The sequence below is a fragment of the Leptonychotes weddellii genome, chromosome 13 (genome assembly GCF_054177405.1).
Source record: "Leptonychotes weddellii isolate Sample4059 chromosome 13, ASM5417740v2, whole genome shotgun sequence".
NCBI lineage: Eukaryota > Metazoa > Chordata > Mammalia > Carnivora > Phocidae > Leptonychotes > Leptonychotes weddellii.
Window position 1 is genome coordinate 75,529,096 of NC_138381.1, and position 17,494 is coordinate 75,546,589.

Genomic DNA, 17,494 nt, shown 5'->3' on the forward strand with positions numbered 1-17,494 from the left:
TTGAATGTATTTAACAGGTTTAAAAAATACAGGGTTTTTCAGGACCTTGGCTTTTACCCCCTTTTAGAAAGGAATTAGCAAACAGATCAGTAATATATATATTGACACAGGGCAGAATCATGAGATTAAAAAAAAATCAGAGTTAAACATAAAATTACCATATGACCCAGCAATTCCTAAATCCAAAAGAATTTAAAACAGGCATTCAAACAAATACATACATACAAGTGTTCATAGCAGCAGTATTCTTTGCAATAACCAAAAGGTAGAAGCAAACCAAATGTCCACCAGCTAATGAATGCATAAACAAAATGTGGTCCATCCATACAATGAACTATGATTGAGCCGTAAAAAGGAACAAGGCACTGACAACCCACTACAACGTGGGTGAACCTCGTAAACATCATGGTAAATGAAAGAAGCCAGACACGACAAGCCGCATGCTGTATGATTCCATTGATATGAAATGTCCAGAATAGGAGGATCCATGAGACGAAGTGCAGAATGGTGGTTGTCGGGGGCTGGGGGAGGGGTACACATGACAGCTTAATGGAGAGGGGGCTTCCTTTTGGGGTGATGAAAATGCCCTGGAACTAGACAGAGGGGATGGTTGCACAGCATTATTAATGTACTAAGTGTCCCTGAATTGTACACTTTAAAATGATTAATGGTTGGGGCACCTGGCTGTCTCTGCCGGCGGAGCATGTGACTCTTGATCTTGGAGTTGTGAGTTCAGGCCCCACGTTGGGTGTAGAGATACTTAAAAGTAAAATCTTTATAATTACTTGAATTTAAATTTTAAAAAATGTAAAAAAAATAAAATCTTTTAAAAATAATAAAATGATGAATGGTTTAATTTTATGTTATGTGAATTTTACCTCAATTAAAAATGCAAAACAGGGCGCCTGGGTGGCTCAGTTGATTAAGCGACTACCTTCGGCTCAGGTCATGATCCTGGAGTCCCGGGATCAAGTCCCGCATCAGGCTCCCTGCTCGGCAGGGAGTCTGCTTCTCCCTCTGACCCTCCTCCCTCTCACGCTCTCTGTCTCTCATTCTCTCTCTCTCAAATAAATAAATAAAATCTTAAAAAAAAAAAAAGCAAAACAAAAACACTGATTCAATCACTAATTTTCAGTGGTGGTCATTACTTCCCGTACTTATTGTAGCTTTAATGCCTTATAAATGTGGCCATCAGATTTGCATTTACTATCATTTAAAGTCAGTCATTTGTGGCGTTTTTTTACGTACTTGCTTTTCTTTCAGAATGTTTTTTTTAAAGATTTTATTTATTTATTTGACAGAGAGAGACACAGCGAGAGAGGGAACACAAGCAGGGGGAGTGGGAAAGGGAGAAGCAGGCTTCCCGCCGAGCAGGGAGCCTGATGCGGGGTTTGATGTGGGGTTTGATGTGGGGCTCGATCCCAGGACCCCGGGATCATGACCTGAGTGGAAGGCAGACGCTTAACGACTGAGCCACCCAGGTGCCCCTCTTTCAGAATGTTTTCAGATGTTCCTGGAGGCAGCAGATTCTCTTATCTGTAGAGATTGCAAAGCTCTGACCCTGTTTAGATGCATTTGTTTTGATCTTGTGGTTATATTAGTTCTTTCTTTTGGAAACTAGGTCTTTTTGTAGTAGTGATTATTTTTTCTGTACTTATCAGTATGAAGAGGGAAATATACTTGCTTACAGTGCCCCACGTTTAACAGAAAAAGTGAGTATGCCTATTGCATTTTTATGTGTCAGATTTTGTGGAGAGTAAATAAGTATGTGTGAGCTTAGTCCCTTTGGGCTACTCTTTGTATGTCTTGATATTAAACCGTTGGGAAATCATTTGACATTTTTACTTGGGTCCTTTACCATATTGAATTGTCAGCTGAAAATAATGGAACCATTGTTCAAAATAAAATATTATGGAAAAGAAAGTTGACTACCTTGAGAAAATATCCAAAAAAGTGATGGCTTTACTAACCTATGTGTGCTTATGACAAAGAATGGAAGTTACTTTGGACTGATGTAATAAATAGTTGAACACGAGTGGCTCCTTTTTAGTCTACCCAGCTTTCAGAGTAACACAACACAATCTGGGTATTTAGATGTTTCAGAGCCAGTAGAAAGGCGGTGAGGCAGGTGTTGGGGGAAACCATTTATCTTGCCTGCTTGCCTGGAGCGGTCGCATCTGTGGTGGACCTCGGGTCCTGTCTCCTGCAGCAACTTCTGCATTTGACACCCATGTAATCTGCCCTCAGTGAGCACCTTATGGTGTTTCTTCTGCTTCCTTTCTTCACTCTTGGTACGATTTACAGAAATTTATTTTTAAGAGGGCATGCCAAAAAAAAGAAAAAAAAGATGAGATGGATGAATACAAAGAGAGATTATTCTGTCTGCAAACTCTTTCTCATAAATCAAAGTTATCAAACAATAAAGCCAATTCTCATTTATTCCTGGCAATTTCGTTCCATAAAGTCTCCGCAGACCTCAGTTAGTGAATACAAGATCATTGCTCCTAGGAGAAATACAGGATTGGGTTCCTGCCAGCCTCGGGTCAGAACAGTTTCATCAACAGATCAATACATAACCTTGTTTTATGTGTGTTTTTGTTTGAAGACACCGTGTTTAATACATAATGTTGATTCATTAGCACTGAAAGCACAGCCAATAGCTCTGGAACGCATGCCTGAATGAAGTTTATCTAACTCAGGTATATTCTCCGGAAGGTACTTCATGGCCTTCTCACACTTAGGAATGCTAGACAGCATTTCAGTAGCATATTTGCGGCTAGTTTGAATACTGCCATCATCAACAGAAAGCACCTCAAAAACGTGAACAACATGGCACTAAACAGACCCTGAAAAGGATTCTTGTTTACAGTTTGAGAGCTGAAACAAGAAGGCAGAGCATGTCCTCGCTCGACCTCGGCAGGAATTTGCGCACAGGGAAAGTCAAATTTTTGCCACTCTGCACATGCACATGTCTGCAAACGATCATGAAAGTGCCATGAGGGTTGATTTTGGGGTCATAAATAAATTTTAGGGAGTAGGTGAATTTGCAAATACAGAACACACAAACGAGGACTGACTTCAGCTTGAAATGAAAATGCCTTGTATGGAAGCAGAACAGCTCTTAGGAAGAACCTGATGCCCTTACTTGACCAGTTATTGTTTTACTAACCCTCTTGTGTTTAAGACAGAAGAGGTGAGCCTTAGGGTCTTCTCCATGTGGTTAGAGAACCGGGCAGCAAACCTGCTGTATTGCATGACAAATGGAGGAGTTTCTTTGATTTATTCATTCATTAAACACTCCCTGAGGGGCTCCATTCACACTCTGGGTTCTTTCTACACTTGGTCTCCAAGACATTGCCTAAGAAAGGTGGCCCTAGTGCCTTATTTTATGTAGCACAAATTTCTTGAGGAGTCAGGGGCATGTCTGTGTATAGTACTTAATTTCTACTGATGGGAAAATGGTTTATGGGAAAAAAAGTTTATAATTACAAGACTGGGATAATTATTTTTGTGATATCTTACAACTGGAGCATGCTTTTGCTCACGATAGACATTAGTTTCATCAGTCTCTGAAACCTCAGTAAGAGAAATTGAACAGGTATAAACAAGTGGTTAAACACCTTTTCATTTGCTTTAAGCAAACAGTTTAATTAACCCAGTACACAACCCTTCACTTGCTCCTAGCAAACCTTCAGAGGTTCAGAATGGCCTGCACCATGGCAATCCACGGGGGAGAGATTTCTTAGTGATTGGTTTTTTAATTGTATCTTTTTCCTACTGTAAATCAATGTAATATTATAAAATATGCCATATTGACAAATGCTTTGTTTTATATTTATTACCACCGTAACTTATAATCTGTCTTTTGAAATGCAGACATTCAACAAGCTTGTGGGAAAATTCAGCCAGTCAGTCTTTCATTTGAATTTAACACAAATACTCTCAGCAACAATGGAAGGGAAGCTGGTTGTCTGGGACATACACCGCCCGCCATCCTCTGCCTCCGCCTTGGTGGGCTCTCCTCACATTAAACCTTGTAAATTGGTTCATTTGCAGAAAGAGGGCATCACTGTGCTCACTACAGTTGATAGGTAATTAACTTAATGAAAAAGTAGCTCTCAGTGATTACCAAAGTATATTAAAAGCCTTTCGGATGTACACATATATTTTGTATATGCATAGAATATTTCTGGTGAAATTCATTATTAACTGGGAATGTTTGCTGCCTCTGAGGAAAAGAACAGAGAAGTAGGATCAAGGGTCAGGATGGATACACCTCTTCTTGTAGTCTCATTTGTACTAATTGGTTTGCCTTTCTTTTTTTCTTTTAATCATGGGCATGCATTACTTTTAAAAATCCCTCTGTGTTAGTGAAACAAAAAGAAACTTGTTTTTTTCTTCCACACTAATTAGACTTATTTTGCACCCTAAATGTTACATACTTTAATTTTAAGAAAATAACGTGAATAGCTATATTGTTTTTTCTGATTACAAAATAACACCCATTATGAAAAGATGAAATACAACAGAACTTTATAAAGTTTACTGACTCAAGAGGCTGTGGGGGCTCAGAGAGGGTCATTAAAAGCCTTAGTCTCAGACAGAAAAGGGTTCACATCCCTTCCTTGCTGAGTGACTCGGGGCAAGGGATTTAACTTGGCTGAGCCTCCATTTTTCCATCTGCAAAATGGGCATGACCACACTCTCTCTCAGAGTGATTTTATGAGGATTTTGTGAGGCAAGCCATGTAAAACTCATAGTACCTTGTCTGGCACAGGGGAGCTCTAGATGAAATAGTCCTTATTAGTATGTTTGAGAAGTTCCCAATAGGGATGGAGGACGCTGCCTAATGACAGGGACCATGCGCATGTAGTTGGAGTCACTGTGCCATCTGCTTTCCAGAAGCCCTGCTTTCCTTTTCATTTCTTTTAATACAGGAAGCAGTGAGGTCCTGGCATGGCTTTACAAAGAGAAATGCAAATTGTCCTCACTCAGGGGTGTGGAAAAGACAATAGTAGAATTGCAGCGGATGATGAATCAACCTTTAATTAGTTGAGGGGGTTAGGGCCCAGTAAAGACTAAGGCCTGGGTTCCCCCTCTCTCCATGTTAAATAAAACCCAGCCAGGACCAGGGAGCCCGTGAAGGGTCTTGAAAACACTTGGCCTGTTTTGCCGCTTCTGTCCAGCAGAGGGCAGTGAAAGATGCGGTAGCCAATTACTCTGCCTACCTGCCTTGCTTATTAATCGGAAACTGCATTTAATCACTTTGCATCTATAAGAGGAAATTCATCCCCCTATCCCCCCGTGATTACACTTATGTCAGAGGCTTAAAAAAAAAAGCCCGTTTGGGTTGGATCCGAGGACTGGAAATAAAAGGCATTTTGTCACGCGACACGGCCTTGGGTTTTGCCGTGGCTCTGAGAGCAGTGCTTTCCTGTAAAGCTGCTTGCGTGCCGCTGCCTGGCTGTGTGGTTTCGGAGGGCTGGCAGATGGGCTCTGGTGTCCTCCGTGGGCTCCTGGCAGAGAATGCCAACACCGCCCACTGCCGCTGCACGGGGCTGATCTGGGAGGGCAGGGAGAGGAGAGCGAGAGTGTGTGCTCTGCGTTAGGTGCACCTGGATCCCCGCACAGACTGGCCACGGGCCCATAGCCTTGCCCCGTGTGAGTCGGTCCCGTGCGATATTTGGGACATACTCCTACTAAAAGATTACTCATTGCTTAACTGAAATTCAAATTTCCTGGGGCATCCTGTATTTTTATTTGCTAAATCTGGCAACCCCAGGCCTTGAGCAACTTCTCTGAGCCTCAGTTTCCCAGATGTAAAGCGGAACAACAGTAAAATCAGCCTCATAGGACAGTGTTAAGTGAAGTTTTTACAACACCTGGATTCCAAGCCTGACATATAATTAGCTGTTCAGTAGTTGGTACCTACTACTGTTAGTTACCAAACGATGTTTTTTCCATTTCAGCTATATTGTCACAGGTGATATTAGAGGCAACATTAAGTTCTACGATCACACCCTGTCCATTGTTAACTGGTACAGCAACTTCCAACTGAGCTCCATAAGGACCCTGTCGTTTTCAAAGACCCCAGCAGCTCCGCCCACTGAAAAATCAAACTATCCTCCAGACTGCACTTTAAAAGGTGACCTTTTTATTGTAAGGTAAGTTGTTAATGAATCTAGTCATTTGAATGGCCAATAAATGATTGATGTCCTCTCTGTTAGTCCGCACGCAGTGGAATGTTCACCTTGTTCCCGGGACACGAGCTAGAACAGGATTTCCTCGGAGGTCCTTTATGGGGCTCTCAGATGGATCTCCACAGCTGATTATAGTCACTGTTCAATCATTTTTTAAAATGAAGCATTATTTTCTTTTAAGAATCTTTAGCAACTGGAAACTGGAAAGGGCTTATCCCTGAGCTCTAATCTCTGTTGTGTTTGGAGTCCTTTGCTGTAGCTTGGTGTCTTTTCTTGAAGCCGAGTTTGTCCTAGCGCTGCGGTTAAAGGCATTTGATAATTAATAGCCATAACATTTCAAGACTGAATTATCTGTGAGTCTGCTTAATTACCCTTGCAGTATTTGCAGGCACATCTGTATGTGTGCACCAAACTCCATATTTGCATACACAAATGAATATTTGCATGTGCAGATTAGCTAATTGTACAACTGACTGTCCATCTGCATACTTAATGACTCAATTTACATGTAGAAATGTGGGCTTTTTCACTTGCAAATGGAGGCTGTTGGATATTGGTAGTGTATTTTTGGAGATGTTGGGTTAATAATGTCACTAAATTACAGACGACAGAGGCGTTTCCTGTGCAATTAGAAGCAGAATAGCTGACGTGCCCCATTCCCTGCAAACACTGATACTGTTGGGTCTCTCCTTGGCAAACAGGAATCTTATCATTGGAACATCTGATGCAACAGTGTACCACTTAACGACAGATGGGACCAAACTTGAGAAGTTATTCGTGGAGCCCAAGGATGCGATTTGTGCCATCTCCTGCCACCCATACCAACCCCTCATCGCCATTGGGAGTTTCTGTGGGATGATCAAAGTGTGGGATTATGAAAAGAAAAAGTACCTTTTCAGCAGGGTCTTTGAGAAGGGGCTTGGCGTCCAGAGTCTAACCTACAATCCTGAAGGTATTTTCATTTTATCAGCCTATCTTGGGCTCCAAGAAAAAACAGACCCAAATGGCTGTGCCCTTGGAAGTTTACTTTGACCGCTGTCCCCACAGCCAGCTAGATGAGACACCTGTCCCTCGGGACCCTGCAGCACTCCGTGCCTAGTAGTGTCTGAGCACCCACCCCAGAGCCTCATGCTTTTCCGTTTATTTCTCCTGCCAGGGTCCCGGCCTGTCATGTTCATTGCTGTCTCCTCAGCACCTAGAACAGAGTCTGGCCCGAGAGTTGATGTTCTCTGAAGGAATGAAGTCCTTTTTAGAGCATTGTTCTCTGGCTTGTGATTTCAGGAGCCCTTCTTGGAGCTGGCTTCACTGAGGGGACAGTTTATATTCTTGATGCAATGTCCTTAGAAAACCAAATCCCAGAGCCTTTCAAATATTCCAGAACCAATGTGACTCATATCAGCTTCTCCCATGACTCCCAGTACATGGCAACTGCTGTGAGTGTTTCCACTGGGTGCTGTCCTGTGATCTAGCAATCTTGTTTACGACCAAAAGGGAGGGAGGGCTGGTGGAGGTGTGGGGAGGCGGGCGCAGTGGGGGGACGGGGAGTGACTGCTAGTGGATTTGGGGTTCTTTCTGGGGTCATGAAAATGCTCTAAAATTGTGGTGGTGAGCTCTGTGAATACACTAAAAACCATGGGGTCGTACACTTTAAAGGTGTGAATTGTGTGCAGTGGGAAATGTATCTCCACAAAGCCACTGTAAAGAGAGGAGGGACTCTCGCTCGAAATGAGACCAGGCCTCAGGACTTGCAGACTGGAATTCTGCCATCCTGACAGCTCATTTTGGTGTGTTGGTTTCTGGACCCCTTCCTTGGCATCTGTTCTTTCATCTTTCCCTTTGATTTTTGACAAGATGACATTCACATTTATCTCAAAGCACCGTCTTCCCCCGGTGTTTTGGATTCTGTTCCTTCCCTCTGTGAATAGGGCTCCTAAGCTCAGTAAAGATTTTCTGAGACCTTTAGCCTCTCCCTTCCTGCCAGCTCTCCTGGTCTGCCGTGTGCTCATCTCGCCTTGATGTTGGCCGAGGGGAAAGAGCCACAGCTGCTTCCCACGTCCCTGCTGCTCCCCCACCCCCGCCGCTGTGCCCGGTGCCTCCCCTGGTCTGTGTGCTCCACACCTTTACAGGCCCGCCGCTGAGCCTCCTCACCCCTGCGGCTCCTGACCCAGGTACCCCTTTCCCTTCGGGCTGCTCTCGCACACTCTCCCACCCAGCTCACTCTCAGCCGTGATACTTTTTAGAACTCCTACCTTTTTCATTTTGTGTAGCTGGATACAGAGTAGGGAGGACAAAGGCAAAAAGAGTCAGGGTTTCAGTTTTCCACACAGAATGAGGTGGGGACTGGAAAGAAGCGCAAGACCACGGTGTCAGGTAGATGCTTTCTACCCCCCCCTTACCTTTGTGGGTTATCTACTTTTAACCTTAATTTTCTCATCTGTAAAATGGGTGTGATTTTTTTACTTGCTCAGATAGACTAAAATTTCTTTTTGGATAAAATATTCTAAAGGCAACATTAGTATGAAAAACATGGTGATGATTTTTAAGTTACAAAACTTAAAAAGGAATAACTTCTGCTCTTTGGCTCCTATTCAGGATGTACACTTTACTGTGGCTGTTTACATGGTGGTAGTCAAAAATGGACACCGGGTTTGGGAATATCTGGCAAGGCTTCGTTCTCATCGCAAAAGCATCCGCAGTCTCCTGTTTGGGGTTCATCTGGACAGCAATGAGCCGAGACTGCTGAGCCTCGGGAGAGACAGGCTCTTGGTGAGCTGTTCAGTGTCCATTTACCCTGCCACCGGGACAGTGGGTGTTTCATTCTTGTTGTGTTCCTGGCATCTGGCATAGAACCGGGCCCAAAGTCTGGGTGCTTGTTGGAGAAAATGAACGTACAATGAGGTAGCATAAACCTTTCTGAGTCAACACTTGGTCTCAAGGATGTGCAAAAGCAATACTCCTTTCAGTAGAAAATGCACTTGGCATTTTGAATTTGGGTCTTGTCCCATCCTCTCTTGTGATGCTGTGCAGCGGCCACAGTTCCCTGTCAGCCACGCAACCACGAGGCTCAACAGCCAGTTCACTGACCGCCACCTGCACCCATATGGCCCTTCTGTTTGTCACTCTCAGCACAGAATTCAATAAATTACACGGGATAGTCAACACTCTATTATAAAATAGGCTTCGTGGTGGGTGATTTCACCCAACTGTTGTAGGCTCATGTCCGTGTTCTGAGCGTGTTTAGGGTGGGCCAGGTTAGGCTATGGAGTTTGGTAGGTTAGGTGTATTAAATGCATTTTTGATCTATGGTATTTTCAACTTACAGTGGTTTATTGGAATGTAACCCCATCATGAGTCAAAGATCTGTATCTATCCATCTTAACTTTGTTCCTCGCTCCCTCTCTTTCTTCCATCCCCTTCTGTCCTGTATTATGGCCATCCAATCATCCATTCATTATGGACTGGCCACCAAAACCTACCTATGGATGAAATTCAGCAAGGTGCTGATTTATGACTGTTAAGTGATGAGATTTAGGTATGGATTAGTTCCTACCCTCAAGGAGTTCCCAAGATAATGGTAAGGGAGACGGTATAACACAACTGTGAGAGTTCAGGTTTTGGAGTCTGTTTGGACCCAAATTTGAATTCTCACCCTACCACTTCTTAGCTGTGTGACCTTGGGCAAGCCACTGAACCTCTCTGAACATCTGTTTTCTAATCTGTAAAATGGGCACAACAGCATGACTTGGCAGGGGAGTCAGGAGTGTTAAGTGGCATCATGTTTTTAGAGCACTTAGCTCATTGTCTTTGCTCAGAAGGAATGCTCCATCATGGCAGCCTATGAGGAGTGAGGGTCTAGGCAAGTCTTCCCTTAGGAGGACCAATACTGTCTCTCCCAGAATAGGACTGTTGGCTGCCTTCCTTTGGCTCAGTCCTCATGTGTGTCTATCTGGCCTCCTCTGCAGATTGAATATAATCTTCTCAAGAGCTACAGAGACAACCTGGAGGTCCTGGACATTCACCGCACCGACCAGGGCAACTATCCCACCTGTATGGTCTGGTACCCACCACTCACCAAGGAACTCTTCCTGCTCATTTGCAACAGTGGCTACAAAGTGAAACTTTTTAATTCTACCACCAAAATGTGCAGGTAAGCATGAGGAGCTTCCCGCTGATGTGATACCTAGATCAGTTTCTCCGCCCCCGGCTTCTTTTAAGTCCCAACTTACAGACCTGAGAGCAGCTTGGCTACCTTTACTATCACTCACTATGCAGGGGAGGAAACCAAGGCACAGAAGAGTTGAATAATTCTCACCCAGGGTCACGTGGCTGGGAAGTTGCCAGAGGCAGGAGGCAAATCCAGAGCCCAGCACTGCACAGAGATGAGGGACCCAGAGCTCAGTGCCTGAGACCCAGGAAAGGAACCCGCAAAGTCGCTGATGCTTTATAAACTCTCCCATCTTTCTCTCGTGGATAAAAAAAACATATATATTCACTTGAAAATTACCAATTGTGCGATTTTTTAAAAAAGATTTTATTATTTTTTTAAGGTAACGTCTATGCCCATTGTGGGGCTCAAACTGAATCCCAATATCAAGAATCACATGCTCGCCTGACTGAGCCAACCAGGTGCCCCTAATTGTGCGATTTTCCTTACTCTGAGCTCCTAAGGGAGTTTTTAAGTTTACCTGATGGCATTCACGTGTTCACTCAGTATTTACCCAGCCTCTACCTGAGCCAGGTTCTGTCCGAGGTGCTGAAGGTAGGGATGCCAACGGCAGTGTTCCTGCCGCCGTGGAATTTGCATCTTGGTAGGGGAGTGGAGTTTGTGGGAGAGGCTGGGCTGAGGTCCACATTTGAGGTCAGGAGCACATGGTACTTTAGAGTCATGAGACAAGAGAAGATTCCAGAAGGGAAAAGCAGATAGAAGAGTGGCCGAAGACCAAGCCCAGGGCATCCAAAGCTCCACATCTCTGAGCAGTAGCTCCTCTGTCCTGAAATAGGTCTACGTCTGTGGCTGGCCCTTGTGCTGCTAGGCCCGGGGCTCCCCGGGTTTGCTCCTTGTGATAGATACAGATCATGGTGCATCATCCTTGCACCGGGGCTCTGCATTCATCTTCAACAACCCACCCTCCCCCCCACCACCACCAAGTAGTATCCCACTGAGGTTCAGAGAGGTGACAGAACTTGCTGCTCAGGATGGGGTGGGACTTAACCCTTGAGCCTAGTTCTGGCTCTGTCCTCTACTTGGCACTACTGGGCCCAGGTGCAGCCCTGGCCGTGGCTCCTACCTAGTCAGCCCTAGAGGGCATCCCCTCTCCTCCTGTGGTTTGGCTGCCTTGTGGGTATGTCTGGAAAGAACAGAGGCACTGAGGCTGAGCAACAGGTGAGAATGCATTAGTGACCTCACCTGAGAGAAGGAAGTGCGAAGCCAACAGTAGCTGGCCCCACGCTTGAGGAAGACCGGCGTCATGAAATGTTTCTCAGAAAGATAGGTCCTCAAAGGCCAGGATCACCCAAGATCATCATCATAATCTTCTTCTCTTTTAAACATTTGTTTGCAGAAGGGTACAAGGAAAAATGATTGAGAAATGCCATGTCATGTGGCAGGAACAGGGGAGAAATCCAGCACAATTTTTTTTTTTTAATATTAAAACGCTAGGAAGGAGACATTTGAAAGAAATAGGTACAAAAGAAATTTTAGGGAGATCTCAGAATCTTCATACATCATCTTTAATGGATACAAACTTTTTGGATATTGAATATCCCACAGATATGCAAGTCCGGAGTAAATCTGAGTTCACTGAGCAGGTAGATTGGGGATGAAGGGCCCCAGGCTCCAAGTTCCCACTAACAGTTACTAAGCAGGGACTTCAAGCCACATAATTTGGAGTTTCTGCCCCTGACAATTGGAAATTAGCAAAAGGCATCTTTTTGTTTTTATTTTATTTTATTTTATTTTTTATTTATTTATTTTTTTTAAGATTTTTATTTATTTATTGAGAGAGAGAGAGCATGAGAGGGAGGAGGGTCAGAGGGAGAAGCAGATCCCCTGCTGAGCAGGGAGCCCGATGCGGGACTCGATCCTGGGACTCCAGGATCATGACCTGAGCCGAAGGCAGTCGCTTAACCAACTGAGCCACCCAGGCGCCCCTGTTTTTATTTTATTTTTTTTAAAAAAATGTATTTATTTGAGAGAGACAGAGATAGCAACAGAGAGCACGAACAGGGAGGAGAGGAAGAGGCAGGTTCCCTTTTGAGCAGGGAGCCCAATGCGGGGCTCAATCCCAGGACCCCGGGATCATGACCTGAGCGAAAGGCAGATGCCCAACTGACTGAGCCACCCAGGCACCCCTTTTTATTTTTATTTTAAAATTTCTTTTATAAAGCATCTTTTAAAAAAATAATTTATCAAAGTGAAATTCAGTAACGTAAAACATAAAAACTAACCATTTTAGGGGTGCCTGGTTGGCTCAGTCAGTTAGGTGTCTGACTCTTGATTTCAGTTCAGGTCATGATCTTGGGGTTGTGGGATTGAACCCTGCGTGCAGCTCTCTGCACTCAGCGGGAGTCTGCTTGAGATTCTCTCTCTCCCTCTCTCTGCCCCTCCCCCCTCTCGTGCTCTCTCTCAAAGAAAATCTTAAAAAAAACCTAACCATTTTAAAGTCAACAACTTAGTGGCATTTAATGCATTCACAATGTCATGCAACCAACACCTGTATCTAGTTCCAGAACATCTCCATCACTCCAAAGTAAAGCCCCTTGCATAAAGCATCTTTTAAGTTGTAGGAATAACAAAGCCTCATAACCACAGCTTACTTGGGAAGGAATTGCCTTTTCATGGGGCGGGACTTACCGAAAACAATTTTAAAATGCACTTAAAATATTTAGAACTTGAAAGGCAGTTGGCAGAAACAGGCCAATAAACCTATGAGCAGATGTTCACTAGTGTATCAAAGATGCAAATGAAAACAAGACATCATTTTTCACAAATCAGATTAGCAAAATAAAAATGATTGACAGGGCACAGTGTTGGCAAAGTATAAGTGGGTGGGCACTCACTGGTTGTTGGGGGGATGTGGAAACTGGGGTGTCCTTTTGGGAGAGCTTTGCTAAATTGTATCATGTCGTCTGATGTCTAGGAATGTAGCCCACAGAAGTCCTCACACAGTATGCCAAGACATAAGTAAAAGGATGTCTTGCTCGAAAATATTTTCCAAAATTGGAAACAATCCAGATGTCCATTAATAGGGGATTAGTTAAATAATGACTTGTCACTACACTGAAACATGATGCTGCTTTTAGAAAAGAAAAAGTAAGCTCTCTGTGTAGTAACATGGAAATATCTCCGAGACGCAACACATTTTCCTATAAAATTACACTTCTATAATTTATCTACTTTTCACATAAAATTATAATTATATAGGTTAGAATATATAGAAGAAATTCTGGAGTCCTACACACCAAACTTACCCATGATTACTTGGGGATTAAAGGGTGCAGCAATGTGGGCGTCTAGGTAGATTATCTATCCTGTGCACGTCTAAATGTGTGAAATTGTTCACAATGAGTATGTGATACTTTTTCAATCAGAAGCAAAAGATACTAACTTTACAAAATTGTCAGATACATTTAACAAAACTAGGTGGCAGTTACATGGCCCTCCTATGTGTCAGAAATTGTTCTGAGTGCTTTACGTATTTTAACCGACTTACTGTTCACCATGGTCTCAGGGGGAAGGCGTGTCATTGTCCCTATTTGCTGGTGAGGAACCTGAGGCACTGGGACGCTGAATAGTTTGACTTCCCCCCCCTTTTTCTTATTTATAATTTAAATTAAGATATAATTTACATACCATAAAATTTACCCCTTTTCGGTGATTTTTACTATATTTGCAAAGTTGTGCAACCATCACCGCTATCTAATTCAAGAGCGTTTCCATCACCCCAAAAACAAGCCCCATTCCCTCCCTCCCTGTCCCCACTCCTGCCCCACCCCTGGCAACCACCAAGCTGTGTTCTGTCTCTGTGGCTTTGTCTATTCTGGATATTTCATTTAAGTGGAATCATATAATATGCGACTTTTTGTGTCTGGCTTCTTTCACTCAGCAAGATTCTTCAGAGCTCGTCCCTGGTATAGTGTGTGACAGCGTCTCGTTCCTTTTTTATGGCTGGATCATATTCCACTGTATAGACATACCCTATTTATCCACCTGTTGCCGGACATTTGGGTCGTCTCCGTTCGGGGCTATTTTTGTGAACATTTGTGTGTAGGTTTCCGCGCAGACACCCGTTTCATGTCTCTTGGGCAGAGACCTAGGAGTGGAATGACCAGGTCACGTGGTAACTCTGTTGAACCATTTGAGGAACTGCCAGACTGTTTCCCAAAGCAGCACCAGCAACAGCATGCGGTGGTTCCACGTTCCCCGCAGTCTTGACCCGACTCTTTAAGGGTCCGAGCCAGGATTCAAACCAGAGTCTGCCCCTAGCCATGCTCTCGCTGCCTCTGTCCACTTGGCGATACTCGGGGAAGGTCCTCAGACATCCCTACTCAGGGTGACCTGCAGCTAGCTGGTGCATGATCCCTCAGGTGGCCATTTAGCATTTCTGACACCTCACCTAAGTCTCCATGTGTATGAACTTGACTGTGGATCACCCACCTGACCCCACCCCTCCGTGGCACCCTCACAGCTGGCCCCGGCCCCCTTGCTCAGCTCACCGCCCTCCCCCTCCTGCTGCTGCCCCCTTTCGTTTTCTTCACTTTTCCAACAACAGTCCACTTCCCATGCCCTTGCGCCACCTGTGTTTGCTGCCTGTTGTCTGTCACCTCCATATTCTCTACCTTTCCAACTCACCACTGCAGACCCAGCTCACATGTTTCCTTCCTCAGGGCAGTCTCTGAGCCCTGAACTCGCTTGTTCCTACACCTCTCCCTTCAGTGCGTCCACGTCTGTCATCTCTTGTCAGGCTGTGAGCTCAGTGCAGTGACCAAATCTCACTCACGTCTGTGTCCCAAGCACCTCACACAGTGCCTGGCACAGAAGGTCCTTAAAAAAGACTGCTTAATGGATTTGCGCCTCCTTTAGTCAGTGCACACACCTGGAGTGTGTACTGTCCCCACCAGTCATGGGCTGGGTACAGGGGACACAGGAAGAAAACACATCTAAACCATGAGAGACTTATCATATAAAAATATGGTAATGGTTACACAGGAGCAGATCCAGCTTTTGTGGGATGTGAAGCGTATTCAATTTTGTGGGCCCTGTTAAAAAAAAAAAGGACGGGCGCCTGGGTGGCTCAGTCGTTAAGCGTGTGCCTTCGGCTCAGGTCATGATCCCGGAGTCCCGGGATCGAGTCCCACATCGGGCTCCCTGCTTGGCGGGAAGCCTGCTTCTCCCTCTCCCACTCCCCCTGCTTGTGTTCCTGCTCTCGCTATCTCTCTCTCTGTCAAATAAATAAAATATTAAAAAAAAAAAAAGGATACATAATTAAGAATAAAACACAGCAGGACTCCCTGAGGCCTCAGAAGGTACCTGTGTGAGCCGGGGGTCCTGAAATTCCTGTTTCGCTCACTTCAGGGAAAGTACTGCTCTGGGCTTAGGGTAATGTGCCGTAACCTCACCTCGGATCGGATTCCTACCAGAGTCTGAGTTAAAGAAGTCTGACCATTGCTGGGGCACCATTCATCACAATTATTTTCCCAGACAGTGCTTGGGAAGTTTGCGTTTTGCGCTTGTAGACCTGTATGTCGGGGGTCTCGAGCCACGGACAGCACCTCATTCTGATCTCTTGGCCTGCCACTGGGGAAGGGGTGTCTTCTACATCCTGGCAATGCATGTCACTTCCTCACCGCGTTTTCCTCGTCCCTTGTTCCTGTACACATTCTCGAGGCATAATGTTCCCTTCACTCAGCTGTCAAGGAGGAAACTCAGAGCCTCCACCACGAAAGCATTCTTCACAATCAGACTTTCCCTGGAGCATTTACTGTTTGGAGCTGTTGCCTCTTATTTACAGCAGCTGTTAGCAGCGGTTGAGAGGGAGGTTCTTCGCTGAGTGACAGGACAAGAAATTGGGAATGCAAAATGTGTATGATCTACGATCAGATTTGTGGAATTCAAAAAAAAATGTTTCTTTTTTTTTTTTCTCATGCAGAAAGACACTTCTTGGGCCGGTTTTTGGGTCTCCCATTGAGCAGATACAAATCCTCCCAGTGAAAACCACCTTGGAACTGCAGAAACGCTACATGGTGTTTATTAACAGAGACAAGGTAGCAGCCTTTGCTCTCTGCCCGGGGAGATGACTCTCTGGGGTTGGATTAGCAGTCAGCCCCAAGTAGAATCAGACTCCGGGATGCCAGGTGTCACAGCCAAGCCCAGCTCCTTCATCTCGGTCAACAGTGATACTGAAAATTGCCATAAATTAGTGGAAATTGGGTCTTAGGAAGCATTTCTGAGCAGTTATTGCATTTTCTGTACTCCCATAAAGACATGTGGTCACCAAAGGATTTTTTTCTTTCCAATTTATTTACATGGAAAAATCTTATAAAGACATGCAAACTAGCTACACTTAGTTCTACGTTTAATAATCTATTGAGGGGTGCCTGGGTGGCTCAGTCAGTTGGGGGTCTGCCTTCAGCTCAGGTCATGATCCCAGGGTCCTGGAATCGAGTCCCACATCAGGCTCTCTGCTCAGCAGGGAGCCTGCTTCTCCCTCTCCCTCTGCCTGCCTCTCTCTGTCAAATAAATAAATAAAATCTTTAAAAAAAATAATCTATTGAAAAGCATAAAATCATAGGATTCCAGAATTATTCTGGAAAACCTTGGACGTCTGACTATGAAGACGGGTAAAAGCTTCCTTCCTGTGTCTCTACCGCAACCTGGCGTCTCTCTCCTAAGGGACCAGCCCACAGGGGTCAGTGTGTGTGTGAACCTCTAACTCCATGAAACGGGGGCTCTCACACACTGAGGTGGTTCCAGATACGCAGGTCCTTCCGGTAAACAGCACTGGAGGTGACCCGTGAATGTGCTGGGCCCGAGCCTGGGGCCCAGTTATCTGAATCTGAATTTTCAATGACATATTCCTCTCTAGGTTGGACTTCAGATCTTACCAGTTGATGGCAATCCACACAAGACATCCGCTATTATATGCCACCCCAACGGGGTGGCGGGAATGGCCCTTTCCTACGATGGCTGCTATGCCTTCACAGCTGGAGGACAGGATCGATCGGTGGTGCAGTGGGAAATCAACTTAAGGTACGTAATCAGTCCCTACTTCAGGCCCGGCCCTCGGGTTATTCCC

The 17,494-nt window shown here is 44.8% G+C and overlaps 1 protein-coding gene across 1 annotated transcript in view; it reads left to right on the forward strand.

The window, feature by feature from the left end:
- Positions 1-17,494, forward strand: part of CFAP251 (cilia and flagella associated protein 251) — a 70,256-nt gene that overhangs the window by 23,190 nt on the left and 29,572 nt on the right. Inside the window, exons 9-17 of the mRNA XM_081802283.1 lie at positions 1,662-1,712; positions 3,877-4,091; positions 5,970-6,164; positions 6,902-7,152; positions 7,482-7,633; positions 8,793-8,966; positions 10,163-10,347; positions 16,349-16,463; positions 17,285-17,448. Of these exons, the coding sequence (XP_081658409.1) occupies positions 1,662-1,712; positions 3,877-4,091; positions 5,970-6,164; positions 6,902-7,152; positions 7,482-7,633; positions 8,793-8,966; positions 10,163-10,347; positions 16,349-16,463; positions 17,285-17,448 (1,502 nt within the window). The remainder of the gene's footprint in view (positions 1-1,661; positions 1,713-3,876; positions 4,092-5,969; positions 6,165-6,901; positions 7,153-7,481; positions 7,634-8,792; positions 8,967-10,162; positions 10,348-16,348; positions 16,464-17,284; positions 17,449-17,494) is intronic.